The sequence below is a fragment of the Thunnus thynnus genome, chromosome 4, assembly GCF_963924715.1.
Source record: "Thunnus thynnus chromosome 4, fThuThy2.1, whole genome shotgun sequence".
Taxonomy (NCBI): Eukaryota; Metazoa; Chordata; class Actinopteri; order Scombriformes; family Scombridae; genus Thunnus; species Thunnus thynnus.
Window position 1 is genome coordinate 25855539 of NC_089520.1, and position 26688 is coordinate 25882226.

Below are 26688 nucleotides of genomic sequence, written 5' to 3' on the forward strand. Positions count from 1 at the left end.
CATTACATATAATTTATAGGCCTGTCAGGGCTGTGTTGCCACCAACCTTAGTGACATTTCTCACATGGTTCTTCACATGTTTGGCGCTGGCCTACCTTTCCCTGACAATAGCCCTGCTACAGCCCGGCACACGGCCACACCATTACATTCTGTAAAGGTAAATGCACTCGTTGACATTCATGCCAATGAAATATTTGACTAGAAACTTTCTCACCACCACTGTCATCTTCTCTAACTGGAGCCAAAAGCAGCCATGGACCAAGATTTAGCAGCAGGATGTGAAACTAAAACTGTTTATAGAACAGCCCCTCTGTCCATAAAACACATCAACATGGGAAGAAATTAGATCCTTTCAAGTCATAAAAAGAAAAAGTAGATTACATAGAGGAAACAGGCCAAGGAAGGAGTAGCACCTTGGGTGTGCAAAGGTGCTACTCCTTTGGTCTACGATCTACTTTGTACTGGGGTGTTAGCACTAAACAGCTTGTGAAACTAAGCTCAGTGATGTCAACAACAGTAGGTGTGACATACTCAAGTTTGACACTGCTAGAACACATCCTTACAATGTAATGTCTGTCTGCACCATTAACAGCTCCTCCAGTATCACTTGAGGCTCCCAGGTCAAGAAAAGTGAGAGTCTGTGAGAATGAGCTGAATGGGTTGGGGTGAGGAGGTGAGGCCACACTTGTGCAATCTATATAAAGGGAGGCGCTGAAAGCCTCCCTGCTCTTGCTTCACTCACTGTCAAAAAAAATGCCGTTGATGACCTAACAGCATATGTCACTGGTGTCATCTCACAGCATGGTGCGGACGAGGAGGTCAGAATTAGCTAAGTTATTGTTAGCCTACGGGGCAGTCGCTATTGTTGAAAACTTGTCTCCTTCAGCTCCTCGGTTTCTGATCCGAGCAGCCGCTGCAGCTACTGTGACTGGAATGACAGGCCTTTGTTGCACAGGCTAAGCGCTGGGATATACACCTATAAATAGACTAACCTCCTCTAACACAATGGACATGGACAAATGGTCACTTCACTGGCAGTCTCAAATGTGAGTGGTGATTAGAAAGCACAAGATAGTAAGGAAAAAAGGCATAACATAAGGGAGGCAAGTTAGAAGTGAAAGACAATGGTTATAATATTTAATATTCTGTGACAAAATCTCTACAGGGAACGCTAATAAAACATTTGTTAGCAGACATCAATATCATATCTAGCGTTACAGCATTATGATTCAAGATCATGTGAAAAGAAATACAAATTAAAAAGAATATAAAAATAAAACAAAACAGGATGGCTAACCCTTTTTTGTATCGAGTTCTATAGAGAGCAGTAGAAAACTTGTGCAATCTGTAGCATTGGGGTGCTTTGTTGAACGTTTGTGACCAATGAATCAGTTCTATCATCTTGGCTTAAATACATTCAGGAAGATTTTATGTCTAAAACGAACCAATCATAGCTTCAGAAAGTTAAAGAAATATCTTCCTATTGAGCGCCCTATAGTTAACTGACACACTGGGCAAGTTAAAGTACAGCATCTAATCTGTGCATATTCTAAACATAACTAAAAAACACAATAATATTCCCTTTTCCAGAGATCAAATTATGATATACAGAAGTAAAATAAGATTTGTCCAAGTGTAAACACCTTGACAATAAGAGCCAAAAATACATTTGGATGTATTTCAGTGTTGGACTGAATGTTTAAATTGCCAAGAGTGGCTTTCTAAAAGAATAAAAAGTAGAGATTTAGTCATCATAATCATGTGAATTTACTGTGCAAATATGAATAATTAAAAAGGAAGGAGATGTTATTTACGTGCTTCATTGTTAAATTATGGAATAAAAATATAACCCAAATGAGGCAGAAGCAGAAGACAACACTCCGTTTCATTTCAGATATACATATCCATGCCATTTACGAATCAGGAAAAAAAAAAGACAAAGATTATTTTCATCTTCACCTTGAACAGTTTGGGTTATATACAATATAAGGGACATTGTACAAAAAGAAATGCTCAAGTACTATGTTGTAAGCTTCAAACATGATCTTTTTTTTCCCCCTCCTCTCATATAATTCAGGACTGAGGTTTGCCTTTGACAGATGGAAGTGCATACACAAGTTGGATCCAGATACAATCACTCACTTGATAGAGGACATTTGGACATATTAAAAGAATACTTATTGGACATTCAAGAGGACAAGTAGCTAATCACTTTTTTTTCTTTAACAAAAATAGACATGGCTTATCCAGCCTTGAAATTCCTTCTCAATATATATAAAATTATGTCTTGTCTATTTACAGTCAAATAGCGTTCTGAAGGATTAGAAAGGTCCTGCTCCATTGCTGCTGGGGATTGTGGGTAGTGCAGTTTTAGTGTCAACCTATCCGAGGATGGACAATCATCTGGTTTGTGGTTTTACAGGGCAAGGAGGCATTATTTATTTAAATTTTGAATGTGTTTGTGCTCCAGCCTGTCACTGTTACAAAGTCTCAACAGAAGACTGAGATTAGCAGAATGATTGTAATTAGCTGATAATGATTGTGTGCTGACATGTCAGCGCAGGGCTGGAGCCAGAAATGCTATGAGATGTACAGTACTCCTGCCCTGTTCTGGAGCTACTGTGGACAGAGCAGAGCGTGGAAAGGAGCCAGTATTTATAGGATAACTACTTTGAGTGAACTGCCATTTTCACTAGTGACTGATTTTGTAAATATTTAGGCATTGACTTGTGGGATAAAGTTGCTACGGCTGTGCTTATCTATCGTAATCACTACTGTCTGGAATAAACTGAAGCTAGCAAAACCCACCGAGTCAGGTCTGAAGTTTAGAACTTGTATCCTATTTTTTTGGGAATCAAATACAGAACAGCTACTCAAATACATTGCAAAAAACCCTGCTCAAAAAGTTGTTAATATGGCATTTTGTTGACCTTTATTGACTCGGGTCAGTTCATGGAGAAAAATAACCTGATTCTAATGACATCTATTTATTTCTCTCGTTCTCTCTCTCCTCTGGCGGCTACAGTTGTTTTCCTCTGTGGGTTTGTCTGCTTAGATGTCAGGCAAAACAGATGTGTGGCAGTGTTTCATCATGAGTTGGTGACATTCTCACTGGTTCTCTTGCTCCCTCATTTCCCTTTCCAAAGATATATTTCTCTGTTCATGCCAGGTATGTGGCTCTGCTGTCTCTCAAACAGATGATTGGTCCCATACCTGTAGAGTAAAGTCAAGAAAATACAGCCAGTTTAATACATAAAGGCAAAAGAAAACAGTTGTTATAATAATTAGAAATATACAAGAATATGACTTAAGTAAACTATATAAAGGAATAGTTTGACATTTTGGGAAATACATTTATTTGCTTTCAGAAGATTGATATCACTCTCTTGTCAGTGCATTAATATGAAGCTACTGCCATTAGACAGTTACCTTAGCTTAGCATAAAGACTTGAAACAAGGGGTAACAGCTAGCCTGGCTCTTTCCAAAGGTAAAAAAATCACCTACCAGCACCTCTAAAGCGCATTACTCATTATGTTAAATCTCGTTTTTTATAAAAAAAAAAAAAACAACACAATTTGTAGTTTTACAGGGCTTATGTCTGACTTCCTGCAGTCTTGTTGTCACTGCGAGGTAGACAAGAAACCATAAGTCACTTCCAGCCAAGACATAGTCCGGCACAAAACCCCCTGTGTAAAACCACAACTTGCTGTTTTTACACTTTGGTGTCTCCCTGTTTCTGGTTTTTATATGCTAAGCTAAGCTAACCGTCTCCTGACACCAGCTTTATATTTAACAGACAGATATGAGAGTGGTATCTATCTTCTTATCTAACTCTTGGCTAGAAAGTGAATGAGCCCACTAACCAATATGTCAAACTACTCCTTTAACAAATTCTCAGAATCAACAAAAGTGAGTGACTTACCTTGTTAACAGGGTTTATGGGTGTGCGTCCAGAGCCGGTATGAAGCCTTTGGCGCTCTTCAAAACGTCCGGGGGACCTCTCCCTACGTACGTCCATCATCCGGCCAGGGGAGCGGTCCATGCGAGGGTCTGCCATGGCCCTGCCCGGGGAGCGCTCTAACCGGGGGTCAGCCATGGCCCTGCCAGGAGACCCCCCGATCCGACTCTCTAGCATCCTGCCTGGAGACTTCTCCCTCTCCAGTGGACGGCTGGGGGACTTGTCACGCCGAAACTCTGTGCGTGCCTCTCGGTAGCGGTGAGGTGTGCCGGGATCTCCGTGGGCATGAGGGTTGGCTGCCAACCTTTTAGAGATGTGCTCATTGTAGGAAGGAGGCCCACGCTTGTTAGGACTGTTAGGGAGGAGACCGAGCATGAAGACTGGCAGGGAGCATTGGTCAAAGGAAGAGGACTTTGCTAGGCGCTGTGGGACTCAGATCGGTCAACTGCTGTGGTGTGGATGATGGACTCTCAATCAAGCTCATTTAATAAGCTGAAGCAAATTGCAATTCATAATTAGAAGAGACAACTACTACTACTCCATTTGGTTTTATAACTGAGAAAATTAGCACAGTGAGCAAGAAAAGCTCCGTTATTAGTGAGCATCAAATCGTAACAGACCAGTCTCACGACATACAAGGAGGAAGTCAATCTTTATTCAACAATTTCCCCTCTACATTTGACAGGAGGCATTTTAAAAAGTAATTTCAATTAAAAACACATACTATCTTAGGATTTGTTACAGATAAAAAATGAACTCTTCCTCCTGCAAAAAACAAAATGTAGGCGTTACTCCTCTTTTACCATCACCACCAATCTTACCATCACCATCTGTAGATGCCAACCTGAGCCCCACAGTGCCAGATAGTCCCACTGACCCTTCAACAACACCAGTGTACGAGGGATAAGGAAGTGTGCTTGGAAATCTCCTACTCTATAGTCTCTGCACAGTAGGACCAGACCTCACCAAAAATAAGTGAACGAAAAATGCTCAAGTAAATTGAGAAATAAATAATTTCATGTCTTTGTCTTATCTTTTACTTTTGTCAGAGGATTTACATTTCATCCACAGGATTTATATTCTTCCTCAGAGGAATTAATTTGACATTGACATTGATTTGTGTCAAGTGCAGATAGTGTTTGTCCGATCTATTTCCCTTCTATAGACAAATAAAGGCACTCTGCATTTTATTTATCGATTTGCAAATTATACAGGTGCCAATCAAACTATTCTGGGTTGTTCCAGATTCCTGATTGGTCAATCAATGTCACAGCTTCTAGTACAAAGTTCAGTTAACTCCAATTATTAATTAACCTCATTCCCTGTTTTTCTCTTTGGATGTCGGATTTATGTCTATTTATCAGATGAGAAGATTTTACCTTCTTTAATAGGGAATTAAGAATTAAACTAGATGCTCCAATATACTGTAGACGAGTCACCACTTTAATTTCCACACTTAAAGTAAATTACCTGGGCCACACCTCAGAAAAATCCTGCTAAAGTAAAAACACTAAGGTGATGGTGAAAGATAAAATAATTTGGAAGAGACATATTTATGGATTATAGTTTCAGTTTCTTTGCGCATTCTATTAATTGATCTATTCAAAGACTTGTTTCTGAATTTATATGAGCATTTAGTTTACCCCCCCCCCCAAATCGGTTGGTCCCCTTACACAGTGCCATTATCAAGAATAGTGAATAGAAGTCAAGGGTATTATATGTATGGAGTTAGATTTACAAAAAAGAAGTGTGAGACAGCTCAAAATGTGCTGTGAGTTTAAAAACAGCAAAAGGCAAGGTGAAATCTGGTGGTGGATTAGAAATACTACCAAACAATGACAGAAATAGAGATTATTTTATCAACTGTAACACAAAAGAATTTGAGCTTGGTAATGTGAGCTCGAACAGTGTTAACAAACAGTCTGCGTGTGTCCTCACCTGCGTCCAGAGCCGTTACGCTGCAGGTCTCCGCCGCCCTCTTGGCTCTGGATCAGGTTGCCCTTGCAGCAAATGACCCGCAGTTTGTTCTGGTATGACGAGGCCAAGTAGATGGCCCCAGAGGAGATGGCTGGGCCAAGGTAGCGTGGGTTTGGGATATCCAGGTGTGCGTATGAGTGGGGTCTGGAAAGAGAGAGGAACATCTTTCAAACAATATGTTGATCATGATGTTAACCAGGAAAAAACAAGTTTGAGCACAATCTGATGCACAGGTGCAGACAGAAGGAGCACAGGGCAATCTTACCCCAGAGCAGCGTGTCCCTGAATCTCAATAACATCCAGAGAGTTGAAGTAGGTCACAAACAGGTAGGGCTCTCTGTAGGCTGAAATGTCAAAAACCCATTTAACATAATTTCATATACTGACCATTAAAGAATTTTTTTTTGAAAATCACATTGAAGATTTACACTAACCAAATGAGAGAGGCAGACGGCTCCATTTGATATCATCAGTTCTACTCCTGCGGCCGTATGCGTCCACAAAGACACCGAACTCTGCAAGAAAAACATTTCAGTTATCACACAAACCTGCATATTTCTAGTTAATGACACTATGAAGCAAAAAAACAAACAAACAACAGTCTTCTATTATAACTAGATGGATAATGCATGTAAACAAAGGCGATTTTTGAGAGCAAAGCAAATATTGATTTGAATAACAAAAACACATGCTCAACTGCATACACAATGTACTGTACATATGTGCCCACACATCAGACAGAAAAACATCTAACCATGGAAACAGAGCAGGTATTCATCCTTCTGTGGAGCCGTGGTAACCTGGATAATGGAGATGGGGAAGCTGTGGGAGGACGCAGCAAACACAGCTGAAGCTAGCGTCACGTCGTTTTTATCCAGGAACTCTGTAGAAAGAACTCAGATCAGTTATTCAGCTTGTCCAGGTGTGAAAGTTGAAGCCTCACAGCGACACAACCTGTGGCAACTTGCTTAGAACACCATGTGGTTGACAAGTAATGATTTTTAAAATATCAATACAAAATTTTATAATGCCACCAACTGATAAATCACAACCTACCTTCCAGCACATACTGCTTCATCTCAATCTCATAGAACTTATTGGTGCCAATAATGATACTGTAGCCGGTGAAGTGAATACAGCTGCAGGGTTCTGATGTCTCAATCTCCTGCAAATACAAACAGAAGTTGAACAGCGACATTTTTTCAATGCCATTCCTCCCTGCACTAAACACTTTGCTACTAAACACATACTTTCCTTCATGACATCATCTATCATCCATCCATCTTTAAGGTCCACTCACCTTTCTGATGCAGAACTTGTTGAGGCTTTCATTAAGTCGCAGAATTGTAATCTTGTTGGGCATAGCAGCACAGATACAGGTCCCATTATCAATCTGTAAAGAAGAAACAACTTTGCAATCAGTACAGCAGTACACATCTGCAATCAGACAATACATTGCTATGCCATTACTGTGATGTTCAGCTCATTAACTCTCACTAAATAACAGTCTAACTAGAATGATTTGGCTCTGTGTAAGTAAGAACAATCCAATCAACCTTTCCAGAGGAGAAGAGGTGGCATCCCTTGACTGTCTCAAAGATGAAGGGGGTGAGGTCAGGTTGAGCTGGGAGATGGGACTGTGACAATGACTGTTTCACCTTCTTGATCTCCACCAAACACAAGGCCCTCTCCTCTCCTGGAAGACGCATCAAACACACACATGTGCGTGTTTAAAGTAATGTATACAGAGAACCACCCACAATGTTTATGCAAAGTTAAAAGATCTGGTAACTAATGCATCAGTGTGTTGAAAAAATTCTAGCTGGCATTAAAAGAAGACTAAAATTATGGACTTATAATTGAGTATAATGGCCTCCATTTACTGTCATGTACTGACCAGTGATCATCAGCAGCTTATCAAGCTCCTTCAGGATCTGGATCTGGAAGACTGAGGTCAGGCCAGGGATGTGGGTCAAAGAGTTCTTTATGACATTTAGAGCATACAAACCCTCCTCAGAGCCGACCAGCACGATCTAAGGGAAAGGACGAGGAAAATCATTAACATGCTTAACATGTGGAATATGCACCAATCAGAGGACCTAATTTGGTTCCTCTCTCTGTGTATTAATGCTACATGTTCTTATCATAGTACCTGGTCAGTGAGAGGCAGAGTGCAGTTGATGTCCAAACGGTCATCACCCTCCAACTTCAGCAGAGAGTTTCCCAGAAGTTTCTGTTAAGGCAAGAAGCAAGAAAACAGAGACATGGAGCAGGGGAAGGATGCGGGTTAGGCAGATCATCAGAAGATCAGAGACAAGACAAGCTGACCCAGCAAGGATGACAGCCAGAGAGCCCTCCCCAACTCCAAATCAGTAGATCCATCCTTAAATATAAGTTGACTTTACACGTGAGCTGAAGATGACGCATTCGGTCAACTACAATCTTTCCTCCAGGTTAGGTAAGGGATTATTTTGTATTTTTCACAACAGTGCCACAGCAATACTCAAATTTTAGTCCTGACAACAAAATTCTACTTTTATTTTCAGACCTCACTTTGCTAAGCAATAATACAATTGTGTACAAAAATTTTTTGTACATTTTTTGTTGTTAACAAAATAAGGCAAACTTATTTAATGTTGTCTTAACACAAACAACCTTATAAGAATGTTCCCTAAATATGACACAGTGTAAAATTTACATAAACATGATTGGAATTAGACAATACATAATCACTGGTTAAGTGAACAAGACTAAGAATTTGACCAAGTATCCAACGCCAACTTTCTGCACTTGGAACAATTCGGTCACTATGTTTATAGCTGTATAACTGTTCACTGGATGACCACAGAAATAACCACTTCATAGCAATAACAGCAAGTAGCTAGTAGAAAGAAGTTTTTTCCCCCTCTTACTGTCAGTGTTCGAAGCTTAGTGGATGCTGTCCAATCCACATCCATTTGTGTAGTTTTGGTCTGGGGCTGTTTTTCATGATTTGGACTAGGCCTCTTTGTTCCAATTAAGATAAATCTTAATTTCACAATATGTATTGATATTTTAGACAATAGTGTTCTTCCAACTTTGTGGCAACAGTGTAGTGAAGGCCTGTTCCTGTTTAAACATTAAAATGATCCTACGTGCATTAAGCCAGATCCATTAAGAAATGGTTTTCTGAGTTTGGTGTGGCAGAACTTGACTGGGCTGCACAGAGCTCTGATCTCAATCCCATCCAACACCTTTGTGAAGAATTGGGACGGAGACTGTAAGCAAAGCTTTATTGTAAAATATCAGTGGCCAACTACACTTATATGCTTTTGTGGCTGAATGGCAGCAAATCCCAGCCAGCCAGGTTCCAAAATCTTGTAAATCACAGAAGAGAAGAGGCTGTTGGAGCAGGAGACCATGGATTTGGAAAGAGATGTTCACCAATTAAATTGGGGCGTTCACATTCTTTTGGTCATGTTATGTTTTCTGCCTTAAGGCGAAAAGTTTCATAATGAATTTTAAACGCATATTTGAAAAAGAAATACAATTAAAAAGGTAGGTGTACACTTTTTGGAAAGGCTGACACAGTTTAGAGAACTTGAATGATGCTTCCAAGGGTCATAAAGTATATTACACTGCCTCTAACACAGCAATAAACACACAAAACACCAAGAGCAGAAGCCTACAGACTATTAGTTAAGATCAAGTTGCTCGGAGTGTGTACGTGTGTGTCTGTGTTTCAGTGAAAGGGGCTAAAGCAGCGCATGACTTTTGCAGAGGCATGCATGACATAGCATATGACACCAGGCCAAAGGTGCACAGCAGTGCCTATTCACATCCATGCACTATGTAATCTTATGAGTGTATGATATACTTGATGTGTGTGTTTGACCACTCAGTGTAACTGCTTTTTTCAAAGGGCAGGGTTACTTCCATTAATCACTTTCAGTAACTCAGCCTGGATCTGTGTAGACCTGCACTGAGCAGCATCAGTGTTGTATGCGCAGATGTGTACAGCTACTGCATGCTCAGCCGGTCGGTTGACTGAAGCCCAAGCATTCGTGCAGCTACTTACTGTACCTGAACCAGAGGGGATAGGTTCTTCTGTCTTTTAGAACCACCTGCCTATAATATGATCCACACAACCGGGTTGAATGGAGGTACACACGCACAGTATAATCACATCAACAAAGACGATGGCAACACAAATAGAAGACGTGGATGTTGAGAACATGCAGAGAGAGAAAGAAGAGGGAGGGGGAGAAAAAGAAGTGAAGGCACTGGCTGATGTTTAATGGAGGCATTCAGTATATTTTACCTAATTTTCACACCAAACAATAAACACCACCCTTGGTTTAAGTTACTATTTGAAATGGGCCTAAAATCAAGTTTGGCCTGTATAAAGGAGATGTTGGACTTGCTGTTACACCTCAGATATGCTACAGAAAATTCAAATTGTGTACCCAATCAGGCAGAACACTTACAGCATCAGCATCCACTTTGTCTTTAGATCCACGGCTACCAGCCACCACAGACTCCAGTACAGCCACCCAGCGCTGCTTGTCAGGGAAGCTGGGAGCCATGAAGTAGAGGGACTGGCCTGGCCAACAGGTGGTGTGGGGATGTGACTCCAGCTTCAGCACATATGGGATGTCTGTGTACACACACAAACACACACTCGGTTGGCTATCTTGTTAACATAACTGTCAACATTTTGTTGTATTTTGGGATTAAAAGTATAGATGGGATAGATGGATTCAATTTGAAATTTGTGGAGAGGAAGACAAACTTAAAATCCTTCAATAGGTCGAGTGTAGCAGGATTAGGTGGTATTGATCTGGTACCTGACTTTGCAGTGTTGATGAGCTCAGAGGCTCCAACAGCTCCATGAACAGTCACCTCTCCATCAGGCAGACAGAGCTCAAACTCCTCCTCAGCCCTAATACAGTCTACAAAGAAAAACATCACATATTTTTCATTGGATACTGCCATTTTGATCTTCATGGTAACACAAAGAGTTAAATGATGACAAACTCTCATTTAGGAATAGATCAGCAACTTTCTGTTTCTAATACCAATAAAAATACAGTCATTAAAAAAAATTAAGCACTGACCTTCTCTGGGCTCAGTATCATAGATGGATACTTTGGTTCCATCTAACACAACATACTTCCTCTCCCAGCCCTGCTGGCCACGCTTACCATTTCTGTGTGAGCAAACACACCAATACACACAGTAGTTCAAATGTTGTGTATACAACATATTGTAGATGGTAACTGTGACAGTAAAGGACTGAATCAGTTACCTAGGCTGCTTCATCCATCCCTCCAAGCGAACATGCCCACTGGCCTCTTTGACCTGCAGTGCAGGAGAGTTTGCCTTCTCTCGGCACAGAGCCTCTGAAAAGTGAGTGGCATACTCAGCTGGCAGGCCGCAGGTGGCCGGAAGACATGGTGAGCATTTGGGATGACACAGGGTGTGGCACTCTACAATAAGACAAAGAGTGGGGTACCAAAAAAATGTAGATTTGGGTTAAATAAAGCTTTCTTATGCGAATAGCTGTTATTCTTTTTATTGCTGTTGTATTTATAATAACCAACAGTGGCAAGATAAAGAACCTCCTAAACCACACTTTAATCTGAACACAGCAGCATGTCATGAAAAACAAATTTTTGTTGACGGAGAGAAAGAGACAAAAGAACTCATGTTACTCATTACTCACTACTCATGTTATAAGAGTGGTAGCCCAACTGGCAACACACCTCTGTGACATCACAGACGTGTTAATAGTGTTTAAAGACAAAATATATGCTGTGCCAAAATTATTTTGGTTAGGGTTTATTGTATGATAATATTTTCATATCTATATTACCAGGATTGTTTTTACACTGCCTCCACACTATTGCTTTGGGAATGTATCAAAATTGATTGCATATTTTATTTTTCCAGGACTCATAACAGTAGGAGTTCCAGTGATAGCCAAAACAAGACAAACCAATTTCCACTATGTGAGGGAGACTAATGTGGTGGCCCTGCTACAAGAACTATTTTTATTATTAGTATTTTGTTAATGCTGACCAATAATTTCTCCTCTGAAATATCTTCACATAGAGTACAGTGTATGACTGGCAACAGTGCAGCATACAGACCTAGACAAGTGGCAGCCTGTCGTCCAAAATGCACAGTGTCCAGGCAGACGGCACACTTGGCAGCCCTCATGTTGAGGCCCACAGTGAAACGATGAGGGATGTTGTGGTGCATTCTCTCCTTCACACGACGACCAAACTCTGCAATTTTAACAGGGAAATGAAGTGGACAGGGATAAGAGTTACTGAAAGAAGGGAAATATAACACCATCTTGTTTTGTTACAGGCTTGATTATTTCAGAAATCAGCAGCAGTTCCATGAGATTCAGTTTTCTCAAGCAACATGGGGCAATTCAAATAATGAGCGAATTATTTTTAATTGCAAGTATGAGGCATATCAATGTTTAAGTATCCTATAATAGTATCATATCAGAATCAGATTGCGCATGCCAATGAGCATGGGATGCATTTAAATGTTTCAGGGTGAAAAACTGCCTATTCTTCCATATGCTATCTAAATCATGACTCCAGGAATGATGCTGAAAAAAAGAAGGAAGAACATTATGTTCAGCTTGACCCTTTGGTCAAGTTACTGTTAGCTTGACAACATGACAATGTGCAGTATATGTGCACACAGTACAACATGCATGTAGAAGAGCACATGCATGTGAGAAGACACAAGATATGACAAACGCGTGGGTGACTGCTAACTTACTTTCAAAGGTGACCCTCCTCTTTTCTGCAAGGAGCAAGAGGAAAGAGACAGAAAGGAGAAAGCAGTCTAACAATAGCTAGGTGAAAGCAAAAAACACAGACAGTCAGGGTTCTAAATCACAAAGCAAGTTTTTGATTTTGATATGATCCTTTGAACTTGCTTTGCAGCTATGAGCTATGCAGCAAAGGTTCATTTTCCATGGTGAAAAATGTAATTTAGCTTTGTGATACTGGAAAGCCCGGATTAAAACCAATGTAACCTGGCTAATCCACTATTCTTACTTTGTGAGACAGGCCCAGGCAGGATTACGATGTTAGCTGGATAAATGCACAGTGACTAAAACCTGAAACGGTGCTTTTTACTTCATCTTCCATGGTTGGTTTGGAGCGAGTTCCAGGTTTAACAAGTACTGAACATAGTTATCCAACATTATTTAACTTCATAATCCTGCTTTGTGAGACAGGCCATAGAAAAAACAAGCACATAAAAACACCACAAAAACAAAATAAGCGAACAGGGAGTCCATTTGTGTTGACACTGATAGCATAAGGGTGAATGCTCCTCTGGGGGCAGCTGTGCAGTTTCAAAACAGGAAATCCAAGGTTCAAATTCAGGCTGATGACCTGGGGTCAGTATTGAGGTTACCTGTGTGCTTGTCTATTAGCCAGTGTGTGTGTGAGACTCACCTTCAGGTGTCTCCTTGCAGCGAGTTGAGGGGTTAAGCAGGCTGCTGGGGTTAGGTTGATGCTCTGGGGATTTGACGATGGCTGACATTAGGATTTGATGGCGGGCCTGAGCCGGTGTAGAAGGAGCCACATGATCCTGGGCTTTGAAATGAGCTGCTGTATTGTCAGAGACAAATAAAACAACCTAATATTAGATCAGTGGTGGTTATAAAGCTGCAAATAATTGGAACCATTACCATAAAACGAATAGAGGTTGAAATGAATCTCATAGGACCTGGCAACTGTAGGTAATGGAGCAAGATGCTGCCATGGTAACTGTCGGCGAACAGCTAGGGGTAGAGGCACATTGCAGTTTTTCCTGATCAGACTTAGTTTGTCATTTCTCATCTCAGATGGTAGACCACAAGGGTTGAATAAATACTTCTGACTCAGTATCAACAATTAAAAGCTCAGTTTCATAGATTTGTAGTATTTATTATAGGACTGATTTAAGTGAACCGTTTGCCCCCTCTTCTTTAAGAGCATCAGAGGATTGCAATGTTGGCTATACAGGAACAAGCCACGCCAGAAATCCTGCTGTAAACAAATGCCATAATATAAGACTGTCCCAAATTTGGTGCATTACCTGTGCTGCCTAACACTAGTAGGACCTACCCTCCTCTCTGAGGGATCGCAGCTCTATCCTCATCTTCTGAAGAGCCTCTTCCAGCTCGGCACACCTTGAACGCTCCTTCTCCAAAGCAAGTTTCATGTCACTGTACTGCATGGGAACTGCTGGCTGGGCCTGGGGAACCAGCGCCCCATTAGTCGTGGTGCCTACATCCTCCCGACGCCGCCCAAATATACCCTGCTCAGAGAGAGAGAGAACCGCAGGGATTTCATTTATAAAGATGGATAGTTAACGTAAATAATATTACACAGTACATGTAAATCTTTAAATTGAAGCTGATTATTAATTGAATATGGCTTACAGTTGGCTTACAGACCTTCTTTTTCTTAGTGGGCTGGTCCATTTTGGCCTGGAGGAAGTCAATGAGTTTGGTCTGTTGGGAGATAGTCCCCTCCATCTTCACCTTCTCATGGGAGTATACAGCCTGCAGAAAGAAAAACAGAATCTCAGAAAAGGAAATACCTTAGAGACAACATGTAAAAGAATTCCCTTTAAAAACATGATATAGGACTCTTTTATCCTCTAGGTCTCCCTGAGATACCCACGTGTGCCAACATCAGTTGCAATATTCTAATATCTAACTATGACTTTGTTTCTCCCAAGAGGCTATAGCATTTCAGAAAATTGTAAAGGTATTGCATTGAGCACCTGTATATTCTCCAGCTGGTACTCCAGATCGGTCCTCTCAGTCTTGAGCATGTCAGTTTGGTCGAGGGCATCCTGGAGGCCCTGAGTAAGACGGAAAATGTGGCTCTTCTGGAGGTCCATCTGCTGCTGCAGCTTCCCTTGCTGCAGAAGACAGACATTCAAATAAGGGAATGTGATATAAAATCAGCCACATTTCATAAACATGAGCATTTAATTAACTCATTTGAGAGAAGATGTGCTCCAAACAGTGGCTTGTTTTTAGTCGAAGTACGTTTCTTTAAACAGTTGTCTAAAAATAGTCTAATAGTCTATTTATGAATACAGGATAACGTGGTCACATTTCACTTTCTACCTCCTCCATCAGCCTCTGTTTCAGCTCTCTCTCAGTCTCCAGTTTCTGCTGCAAGCTGCGGGCGTTCATCTCCAGCATGGCGTGCTTTTTCTCCAGATCATTGAGCTGTGAGAACATATGAGTGCATGTTAAATTGTCACAGCAAAAGGTGAATTCCACAGCCACAAACACAGTATGGATTTTCTCTTTCAGAACCAAAACAAATATGTGTTGACTGTGGCGAGGCCAGATGTTTCACTTAAAGGGACTGAAGAAGAGGTTCAAGTTAGATCAGAGGCAAGACTCAAAAACAGGTGACTCACAGTATCAGACAGACTTTCAGCCTTCAGTCTCTGCTCCTTCAAGGCCTGCTGCAAAGCCAGAATCTCAGCCTTGTGCTCTTTGACCGCCAGTTCTACTGCCTGACGAGACTCACTGCTACGCTGGTCCGCACGCAGCCTGTGAACAGCACCGTAACAAGTCTTACAAAAGCAATACATTTTAATATATATAGAATAACATAGAGCTGTTGTTCTCATATACAATCACAGTGTATGTGCATTTGAACATTACCTGTTTTGCTTCTCATTGTCCAGAAGTCTCTGCAGGTCTCTGGTGCGTCTCTCGGCTTGGCTTTTTTCATCCTCCAGGGCACCTCTCCAAGCCTCCCACTGCCTTTCTTTCTCCAGCAACTCATCATTTAGGGACTCCAGCTCCACCACCTGCTCCTCCAGCATGCTGCATGTGGTCTTCAGTGTCTCAATGTTCTGGGAAGATAAACGAAAGAACAGACTGAAGAGAACATCTTTCACAGTTTTTGGCAAAAACATGTGATTGTTGTCTTACATTTTCATTGACAGCACACTGTCTCAGTATTATGAATATTATGTATCTTTTCTGAACAGAGGTCAAATATTTATGAGGAGCTGCTACAGTCTTCCTACCTGAAAAACATTGGATGCTTTTAACTGTCCAGAAAATCTATGTGAGATAAGCAACTAATTATGTTCAAACACTCTCAACAACTTGTGTGTGTGTGTGTGTGTGTCAGCCTTACCTGTTTCTGGTTGTTAAGGTGCATCTCGCGGTCTGCTACCTCCCTTCTCAGCCGGTCCACCTCCTGGCTGAGCTGCAGCTGGTCCTCCCTCTCATCTGATGCTTCATCAAGTTGTTTGGACAGGTAGAAGTTCTGACGGTTCAACTCAGCATTCTCCTGACTCAGCTGAGTAAGTTGCTCCTCCAGGTCAGTGATCACCTGAGGCAACACAAACAGATAGAGTTGTTAGCCTTGCTAATGGAAATGAACAGTTTAGGTTCTGTCAGAAGAGCCAAAGGGAAAGAATTGTTCAAGTAATAGCACAGCTGGGTTACTGATAGTTTACAGCTTTACAATCCTAGTAGTAAGAGACATATGTTTGGCATGTAGGATTTAGGGAAAGGCTGTTTCATTAAGAGAGTCAAATATAAAATAAGATTTGTTGAACACGTTGTATTAATAAACCATCTGTGTTATCCATGTTATCCATTTATGTGCAGTAAATGTGTATGTTTAAAACTGTTAGTAACTGTAGCTTTTTCCATTATAAAAAACACTTTAATAGGAGGGGATCACCTATGTAGATTCAATCTATGCACTGAAAGGCAGCAGAACTAAAGAAACAGCAGATGTGACATAGTTGTGGTCCTGTGTTATCATGGATGGGCTGTACTATCAATATATATAAAGGATTTTCAAGTGGCAGTGACACTCTTTACCAAATAAATGAAGGAACAAACCAGGGCCCCGTTTCCCAAAAGCATCTTAAAGCTAAGATGATCTTAGTCCCATTATAAGTCTATGGGCTAAGATCATCTTGCCTTAAGGTGCTCTTGGGAAACGAGGCCCATAACTCAAGGATTTAGGCAAACTCTGAACATACCCTATGAAAGAAAGTGGTGTTTCCTTGACAAAAGGTCAAAGGTCTTTTAAAAAACCCATAAAAATTGTCCAAAGGCTGAGGCAGCACTTACTGAGCAGCTGTCTCTTAGGGCATCAAACTTGCGTTGAATTTCGTCTCTGTGATTCTGTGAGAAAGAAGAAGAAATGTCTTAAAATCCAACCAACCCATAGTCTTACATTCCAAAGTGAGGAAAGATGTATTGGTGACAGTGTTATTTAGAATAGATTTATCTGTTGCAAACATGAATATGTGCTTGTTTTGCTTAAGATGAGTAGAATATGAGTGGTTTGGTTTATGTTGCTCATGTTTTGCATCACTTGGTATTGTAAAATGTAAATGACCCATATTTCTAACTTCCTGCATAACACATACTTGTGCTGAATGTACGTGCACCTATATTTCTGTGTGTGACTATAATTGTACTCAGTTTTCTTACCCTGAGGGCGGTGATCTCCTCCTCAGCCTCAGCAGTGGTCTCCTCCAGCTCAGTCTTAGCTTGCTGCAGCTGGCTCTCCAGGGCGAGACGCGCAGCCTGCAGGCTGCTAATCTGGGATTCGCGCTCCTGAAGGGAGAGGGTCAATTCCGACACCTGTCTCTTGATCTCCAGCTTCTCTTCTTCATGTTCTAGGCCCATCTACAACAGAGACGGGACTGGGGTAAACATTTGTGTATGTTGCAGTGTAATTAAGACCTGAAAGTCATCGTAATTGCATATGAGTCATGAGTCTAACCTGCAGATGTAGTAATGCAGATGCAAAAACATTTATAAAATTGAAAATTGCACAGCACAAAGAAACCTAAAACTGTATAGTTAAAAAAAAAAAAAGATAGGTTTGGCAAGTCTTATAATTGGTTAAACAAGTTTTTCTGATTAATACAGAGATAGAACTGCAGATCTCATCTGAAAATACATATTTGTGTGTGTGAGAGGACAGTGTGTGTGTTTATATGTGAGGGCGCACAGAGGCCAGCAATTAGTGCCAATCTATGTTATCACATCTCAGTGGGAAAGAGTGTGTGGAGGTAGAGATATGACATCCAGTCAGCAGGTTGTCCATCAGTAACACCGGCAGACAGCACAACAGGAGCTGAGAGCTCAGGAGGGGTCATTGTGGTCCTCAATTATGTCAAAACTTTTATAGAGTAGGTTTGCTTTGGATGCAGCTAATGGATTTCATGGTGCATTTAAGGGGAGGAGAAATAGTGTTCTCCTAACTTTAAAGAAATGTATTATCAAAGATTTTTAAGTGTCAATAGTGACTAACATCTGAACTAACTGATTCTTCCTTTTCCTTAATTAACTTTAATATTGAATCACATTTGCAATTATTCAGCTTCCACAGGGAGGTCAGAGTGATCGTAAGCCCGCAGAACAGCAACCCAGCGTTGATAGACAATTAGTATCTTGCCCAGAGACGCTTTTTCAGGGCGCATGTTTGCCAACAACTATTAACGGACCAACAATGTCCTGCTTTATTTTCATTTGGTTAAACATATTCTCAGCTATTGACAGCTCCACTGGATCAGTAGATATGGAAAAATTTGTACAAATACAACTACACATTTGCAGAGGTGCCATTACAGACCTACAGTATGTAATTAGCTGTTTATCTGAAAAGGATCTGAGCTCGCTAGCTGATCAGCTGCCTTAATCTCTTTTGTGGATAGTAATGATATAAGGCTATACTGTGTGCTTGTTAAAGTGAATTACTTAATCTTGAGCTAACAGATTTTGTACTGTGCCTCTGCTTTCTGTAGCCTCACCTCCCGTAGCCTGCTCTCCAGCTCCAGTAGACGAGTCCTCTTGGTCTGCTCCTGCTGACTCATCTTCTCCAGGTGCTCCTCCAGTTTGGCATTTTGGGCCTCTAGCTTGCCTGCCTGCGACTCCAAATAGAACTTTTGCTGTCGAAGCTCTGAGATCATCTCCTCCTGGGCTTTCCTGACAAAAATATACACACAAATGTCTATTATATTGTGTGTTCAAGAGCAGAAAGCTTTCATAATGGTTCTGTCCTGTTGCATATCAACATTTAGATTATAAGTGTAAGTGAAATCCAATTTATTATTAGCAGATAAACAATTGAATCAGTGTGATGTGAGACAAAAAGTCACCTTTCTGCTAATGTAGTGTGATATACTGTAGCTAATTTTATCTAAATAAACAAAAAATTTAATTCATTTGGTGACATTTACATTATACTGACAAAGGTACAATAAAATTCCTTAAACAAGTACATTTCTATTTTAAGATTAGTTGAAGCATTTGAAGCATTTTCTGTATTTAACCTAAGAGATGATACATAGTTTAAACACAGGGGAGACAGATCAGTCATGGTGCACAGTCATGTAAGTGCACACTAATGAAGCGATTGGAGACTCGAGGAGACAGAGTCAGTGTGGGAAGGGGCACTCATGAAAGCACAATGTGGGCAGAAGGTCTAGTTAACTCACATATTCTTCTGGGTGTAGATGCTGCTATTAGTGGCCAGCTTGTTAGCCTCTGATAGCTCAGCGATGCGTTGCTCCAGGTTCTTCATCTTGGAATCCATGGCATTAATGGTCTACAGGAAAAGAGAGACACAACAACATGGTGGAAATCACACCCCAAAAAACAGACTCAAATGCAAAGATATATTCATGGCGCACACATATTTCAGCATCACAATTTTTATAGGAAACAGAATGTTTCACTCAACTAAAATCCTATTAGAGTCCATTAAGGTGTTGCCTGAATCTTCTACTGTCAATGTCAGATGACTGGCTCTAAAAGCTTCTTAACTGCCTCAATTCTACCACATTAACCAGATTAGGACTTGAGCCCAGGCTTTACAGTGCAACATGATGTATACTTCAATTTAATCTCTCTTCCAACTTCATTCAAACCAATACATTCAAACCACTGTAATAAATTGCTGTGGAAAGAAATAAATTAAAAACATAGATGAAATCTAGTTGTCAAAGTCTCACAACAGAGACAGGAAAATGACTCAATCATATATTCACAAACAACTTTCATCCACTTAGGCTTACACAAGTGCATTAGACTTGCATAACATCATACAGGAAATAAATCAAAACTAAAAATCAGGTACTTACATACACTGCTGCTGTTTCTAATGTTTCTGTATAATTTAATAAAACAAGATGAAATGAACTTTACATTTTAGCTGGTTTAAATTAAGCTGTATGGGCACTTCGGTATTGAATTTACTTGCAAATGCCACAGTAGATATAATTTGAAAAGGTCGGTGGTGTTTTCTTACCGCTTTCTGTTCACTGATAAGTTTGCAGTTTTCTCTCGACTCCTCCTCCTGCTGAGCTCTTCTAGCCTCGAGGCTCTCCTTGTCAGCCAGGTCTACCTTCATCTGGGCCTCCAGAACCTTGATCAGTCAGAATCAGTAATTATTAGACTAGTCAATGTTGATTTGACAAAAATCCAAATTTAGCTACAAGTCTGTAATCTGCTCTGTGCTAAGGCAATCATTAAAAAATCATACCAAGGCATCGCTAGAAATGTACAACCTGGTGTGGAAGCAATAATTAGTGTGACAGCTCTGACTTACATCCACCACAACACTGATTATAAATGGCAAGACTGACAAGGAATTACTGCAGTAAAATATACAATTTATACAGTATATGAAAAATGTCAGCAGCCTGAAAAATATTAGCTGGCTCACCTTGATCTTGTCCTCATAAAGCCTCTCCTTTTGAACCAGTTGGGTTTCCATCCTCTGAGCTGTCGACTGGGCATCCCTCAGATTGTCCTCCAATTCCTGGGAAAACAAGTTGAATTGAACTGGAGACATTTAACACAATACCACAAATACAAAATACACTACAAATTGCTCACATGGATGTAAATAAATATAATTTAATTTGTGTACCAGCTATTCTAATAAATCTACTGAAATACCAAATACATACACAAAAAAGATAAAAAAACTTGCATTGAAAAGCTGAAAATCCACAAGATGGCTGTAGCGGTGCCTGTTCATGCTGACACTGGTTAAAATATGTGTCTGTTAAAGTCTATGTATGTACTGTCACTAGTTGACTAGTTGCCATTTGTGAGGACTGAGCTAGCAAGGAGCCCTTTAAAGAGAAGTGTGTGCAGTGTGCATGTTTGGGCTCTAAGATAACGAGGGATGAGGATAACTGGGAAAGGACTGGGTGAATAGGATAGGTGGGCAGGGGGTGAAATTAGGGGTGGGGGGTTGTAGAGTATTAGCAAGCCTTATCTGTAGCTCTCTCACCAGGATCTTTTCAGCCATCTGCTGGATCTGCTGGGATTTGGTCTGAATGTCATCTTTCAGCTTATTCTCCCGCCGCTCAACCATCTCCAGCCTCTTTACCTGGTTCTCCAGTGTCTTCCTGCCCTCCTGCTTACACAGCAAAAAAGATAACATAAAGCTAACCACATAAAAAAAAAAACTAACTTGTGTTGGGGGAGGTGTAATTATAGAAACATTATGTAACAAACTAACTTGTAGTATTCAACAAATTTGCATGATTTAGCATTGAGTGTTTAGTCTGGTACCTCTGTCTCTCTCAGGCGCCGTTTGAGTGTATCACTAGAGTCGGTTTTGCCTCGCAGGCGCTCCAGATCTCGCTCCAGTCGCTCTTTGGCCTGCCGGACATTCTGCAGCAGCTCAGTGGCTTCTGTGCTCGCTTTCACTGCCTGGGGGAGGTCAGAAGGTCAAAGGCTCTAAGTGGATCCCAGGACACACTTGCTGATATGCTCAAGCAATTCCTACCCACTGAGATATTGAACAAAGCTACTCTAGGGAATAAATAGGGAATTACAGCACACTGCAGAATAAAACTGCTAAATGCCGTATATACTTATCTTGATCTGCTTTTTTTAGATGACAAATCAAAAAGGTTGAGGTACAAATTATTTTGTCAAAAATTAAATACTTATAAAAAATAAATATATTTAATCACATGATGACAGTAGCTAAGTCATGAATGAATTTACCTTGGACAGTTTGTCCTGGAGCTCTTGGATTTTCACCTGCTGCTCAGAATTAGTCTTAACAAAGAAAGAAAGCACAGTCACATAACTTTAGCATAACCATAGCTCCAGCAATGTAGAGCGATCTGAAAAGGGAAGAACAGCCTGATTCTTTCTTTACCTTCTCAAGTTTGGAGAGAAGCTCCTCCACCTCTGCTTTGCCCTGCTCTTTGGCCTGAAGAACAGACAGCATATAGTAAAGACTGATTAATAAAGTACATTCCACCCACTTTCTAGTGATTGTAATGGCAAAAGGGCAAGAACAGCAACCCAGGAAAAAAATGTCCTCATAATCTTCTTCTAGTTCTTCCTGCAGGATCCCCAAGAGCTTCCAGGCCATGTGTAATCACCCTGGGTTTGCTCTGGAGTCTCCTCACATTCAAGTGTTTTTTTGAGAACACCCTCCAAAAAGGAGGCATTCGGGGAGCTTCTGAACCATTTGACACAAACATCTCAACCGAGGTCTTAAGGGCCCATACCCACGCAATTATTAAGCTCTTCAAATGTAACTGACAGCTTGCTCTATTGTGCATGCCACTCGCACTTGAGTCACACTTCATTCATGTACAAAACTACATCAAACGGCATTGTTCTCAAAAGCCTTCAGCTTTTACTTGGACTATTATGTTTGAATGCTGAGAATCTCTGAATGAATGCTTTTGATGAGTTACAAATACAGACAGGTGTGTAATTTTGACGATGAAAATGAATATGACATAATTGTCGCTTTGAGGTACCAACAATTACAATAGTCGTGTAGCTCAGATGTAATGTCTTTTACAAAAATATTTGGCATTGAAATCCATTATTCTGTCACACTACATATGATATTACTGTCTGAGATGCAGACAGCATTATATTCAATAATACTGTGTTGATGGCATCAAATTTCTTTAGACACAACTTCATATATAGTTTTCCCATGTGCAGTTTTGGCTTATAATATTTTCATATAGGATAAATCTATAGTTTCATATACGATACATCATCATTTTATCAACATATGGTTCTTGCTGTTTTGAGTTACTACTGTTCTTAGCATACAGTACAGTCTGATAGTTTTGTTGCATAAAGTTTTAAGTAGTGTTTGGAAACTTTGGTCACTGGCACTCAAAACCCTGCCACATTTCATTAGTCCTCTATTTATGAACTAGCACAAGTAGTACTCTGCTTCCAGGACAGGAAGTGAATCATCAGCCTGAGACTTTACGTGGACTTTACATGGTTAGCATACCTTCTGGATTCTCTGCTGGTACTCCACAGCTTTCCTTTTGAGATCCTCACTTGTTTGTCTGGAGTCTCTAAGTTCAGATTCGTAGAGGTCGCTGCGGCGTCGGGCAGCTGACAGGTCCTCCTCCAGCTGCCTGATGGTTACCTGCATTTCTTCCAGCTGGGCATGGTATTCCTAAAGACACAGACAGCACACAGTGGTTTATCAATATGGAAAATACACTGCCCTCCAAAACTGTTCTGTTCATTAACAAGAGAGCTCAAGTTTCTTTTGACACTGGACAGACATTTTACTTCACACCTGTTAGATCTTATTTTTACTAAACAATGTAATAATAATAAAAAAATAATTCAATACTGTAATAGCCTACTCATCATCACTGACCTCGGCATTGTGTACTGAACCAAACGCATTGTGACATCTCTATGATTTAGACATTGAAACCTGACTTCAGGGAAGCCTGTGATCACACTCATTTTGTACAAGCCGAAGATGAGTCACTGTTTTCATCTTAAATATTTTAATCATTTATCTGTTTATATTTATTTTGAGAATGTTTTTTCCTGCTCAGTATAGTAAAACTGCTTAGATTTGAAAACATTTTTCAGAAAGGCTAGAACAAAACAAGATTGTCCAACTCTTGAAATGTTCATTTTGCCACATGGTGTTGCAAAATTACTTAAGAAAACAATGTTTCAACAAATGCAGACTTTTAATAAGGTGGAGGTAAATGCTTTGTGCATTTTTCTTTCTAAAAGGTCTTCCCTTTTCTGGATTTTCCTGGGAAAAATCAATTTGATAGATACAACAGCAACAGCAGCAAGCACTTGTTTGGAACAGCCTGAGCAGAGGAACTAAGCCATTATCATGGGCAGCAATTGCTGCCAATGCTACACAGACAAAGATATACAGTTCACAGATCTGCTGACACTGTTTCATTGTGCAGTGATCTATAGAAACTGCAGTGCACTGCAGCAATGACCATCTATCGCCAAAAGTGTCAAAATCAGAGATAACACAGAACTCAAGGATTACCACTTTAAAGCTGTAGTTGGCAACTTTGCACTACAGAGGCTCCAAGTGAAAGTAAAAATAACTGCTTGAGTCTGCGAAAATCTTTGCCAACACAACCATGTTACACTGGTGTTGGTAAACAGCTCATTGTTTGATTTGTCACTTCCTGTGCACCAAGATTTTCTATCAATGACCAAAGAGAAACAGCACTGCAGTGGGTTACAAGGAGAAAAGTATTTGAGTCTTAATTACAAAGGATGACATGTGTTGTCAGCAAAGAATTCATTTAAGTCTATGAGTGTATTTTTATGTAAAATATTTCCTAGTTCAATTTTAAGTTGTACTTCCAATCATAAATGTGAAAATGTGGAAAATTATAAATACTGCGCATCATTCCCCTGGGAGGAGGGTGGGCAAGTGTCTTGACTAATGATCAAAGTCTCCACTTTGGTACCTTGCAGGGATGCCATCTGCAGGGACGACCTTTATGAGTACTGAGGACAAGGGAGTCCTCAGAGGGGAAGCCCTGCCAGTGTAACAGAGACCTGCTGAGAAGGAGTATAATTCCATGGCTAATGCTGCTAATGTGCTAATAAGTTTTACTTACTTACTATAAAGAAGAAACTGGAAAGTAGCAGCGTCTCCTCGCATAAGACGATAGCTTTGCAGTATGGAGGCATTTTTTCCCCCTTTCACTACACATCTCTTATTACAATTTTCTTTGAGTGTTCATAAAAAAATCTGCAAATATACCACATCATTATCACGATGAGAGGGAGGAGACAGAGGATCATTTGAATGAGAAGATTTACATACTTGCTCTTTAATTTCCTGCAGCTTGTTGCTCTGTTCACGGATGTCATGCAGCAGCTGCATGGCCTTGTCATCCTCTCTAGAGACCTCCACACGTGCCTCCTCCAAGCTTCGCTTTAGGCTCTGCAAACCCAGTACACATACACACAAATCAAGGCTGCTGCTGGCCAAAATCGATACTGATTTTTGACACGACACAAAAGTACACCCTGTAAGAAAAAACAAACTTGTTTAAGAGATTTTATTTCTACACATTTTACAAACACGGACACAGTTGGTTGAAAAACTCACACTGCACTCAGTAATGTAGGTGGCGAGGTCTTGCTCCAGGATGCTCCTTTGAGTCTCGGAGGCTTTAAGCTCCACATCCTTCTGGTGGAGCACTGACTCCAGGTCAGTCATTTTACGCTGGAACCTGGAGATCTCCTGCTCCATCTTAATACACCAGAGAAAACAGCAACATCTGTTATTCAATGCCATGTATGAGTCTTGAGCAGGAAGAGGATCTCAGTGAAGGAAATCCCATATTGCCCGTTTCAATGCAACTTTACTGATAATGCATAATTGTGTTGTACATTTGACCCTTTAAATGCTGATGAGGAGGAAAGGAACATACAATGGTGATTTAAATCAGTAAGAAGGGTCCATCAGCCATAGAGTCTGTTGATAGCTGTTTTATTTGTCATCTAACTGAGAATGCTTCAAGAAATGTTGTGCACACAGCAAGGTTAATTTGGCTAATTACAGCACAACCAGAAGCTTACTTGATCTGTGTTAAGCCAGAAAGCCAGAATAAACACAGGACATCTGGTAATAAAACCCATGATGGAACAATTTTTGCTCAATACAAAGTGCTACAATATGGAAATACAAAAACACAATTTCACAGTTTCCAGTCAGCCAACAGTGGTCTTACTCTAGTCCTCTCTTGGCTTGCTTTACAGAAGTGCCCTTGCATTTGAAAATAAGAATGAATTGTTTATCATAAAGGCTAGAGATGAAATATTGTCTCAAAACATGAGTAAAAGCAAAAATAGGCTAAAAGCACACCCCTCACCTTGTGACATTTGTCTTGAGTTTCTTGTAGTTCTTTGCTTTTAAGGTGCAATTTCTTTTCCATGGAGTTGGTCTTAGCAGGAGAGTTGAGGCCTGCTGACACTGACCTGGGGGCAATAACATACGTATTAGTTCTTTAGTTCTTAGCACAAATACTTCATGTCTTACTTACAGGACACAGAGTGACAAACGTCAAAATAAACATGCTCATGTTGTGTGCTTTGCAATTACCAGTGTCATACTTCATTGATTTCTTTACAGATATTTTCCCTATAATTGGACTGTCCATGGAGGCCAAGTACCACATTCTAACAAATCATGAACCACATCATGACAGCAAACATAAATGCTGTTTTTTTAATGTTTTCTTTTGTGTAAGAAAGTATAGAATATTTAAAATATCTAAATGCATCATAATTCATCCTAAGCTGACCAGTAAGATGATGATTGACAGTCTCATATCATGACATAAACTCACATCATGTAACAGCAGCCATGACAGTATCGTAAGTGCAACTAGACTGCTTCAAACGCAGACAAAACACCCACACATCATAAATGAA

The 26688-nt window shown here is 40.4% G+C and overlaps 1 protein-coding gene across 8 annotated transcripts in view; it reads right to left on the reverse strand.

Annotated features, from left to right (window-relative positions):
* Positions 1–1108: 1108 nt before the first annotated feature.
* The window catches only part of cita (citron rho-interacting serine/threonine kinase a), a 40315-nt gene continuing 14735 nt past the window's right edge, over positions 1109–26688 (reverse strand). Inside the window, exons 11-49 of one of the 8 annotated variants that reach the window (XM_067587926.1) lie at positions 26127–26232; positions 25361–25504; positions 25073–25192; positions 23246–23416; positions 22133–22186; positions 21976–22029; positions 21535–21675; positions 21251–21376; positions 20675–20770; positions 20258–20374; positions 19446–19555; positions 18759–18933; positions 17431–17628; positions 17065–17118; positions 16112–16309; positions 15628–15821; positions 15378–15513; positions 15076–15180; positions 14724–14864; positions 14392–14499; positions 14060–14252; positions 13406–13561; positions 12068–12205; positions 11224–11404; positions 11033–11124; positions 10763–10867; positions 10403–10572; positions 9999–10043; positions 8089–8169; positions 7834–7969; positions 7493–7632; positions 7237–7329; positions 6993–7101; positions 6691–6819; positions 6371–6451; positions 6202–6280; positions 5898–6080; positions 3924–4311; positions 1109–3213 (exon numbers count right to left, since the gene is read on the reverse strand). In XM_067587926.1, the coding sequence (XP_067444027.1) occupies positions 3190–3213; positions 3924–4311; positions 5898–6080; positions 6202–6280; positions 6371–6451; positions 6691–6819; positions 6993–7101; positions 7237–7329; positions 7493–7632; positions 7834–7969; positions 8089–8169; positions 9999–10043; positions 10403–10572; positions 10763–10867; positions 11033–11124; positions 11224–11404; positions 12068–12205; positions 13406–13561; positions 14060–14252; positions 14392–14499; positions 14724–14864; positions 15076–15180; positions 15378–15513; positions 15628–15821; positions 16112–16309; positions 17065–17118; positions 17431–17628; positions 18759–18933; positions 19446–19555; positions 20258–20374; positions 20675–20770; positions 21251–21376; positions 21535–21675; positions 21976–22029; positions 22133–22186; positions 23246–23416; positions 25073–25192; positions 25361–25504; positions 26127–26232 (5071 nt within the window). In that variant the 3' untranslated portion in view covers positions 1109–3189. Of the gene's footprint in view, positions 3214–3923; positions 4312–4592; positions 4725–5897; positions 6081–6201; positions 6281–6370; positions 6452–6690; positions 6820–6992; positions 7102–7236; positions 7330–7492; positions 7633–7833; positions 7970–8088; positions 8170–9998; positions 10044–10402; positions 10573–10762; positions 10868–11032; positions 11125–11223; positions 11405–12067; positions 12206–13405; positions 13562–14059; positions 14253–14376; positions 14500–14723; positions 14865–15075; positions 15181–15377; positions 15514–15627; positions 15822–16111; positions 16310–17064; positions 17119–17430; positions 17629–18758; positions 18934–19445; positions 19556–20257; positions 20375–20674; positions 20771–21250; positions 21380–21534; positions 21676–21975; positions 22030–22132; positions 22187–23245; positions 23417–25072; positions 25193–25360; positions 25505–26126; positions 26233–26688 lie in introns of those variants that run through there. The other 7 variants (XM_067587924.1, XM_067587925.1, XM_067587923.1 and 4 more) reach the window with 7 other exon arrangements.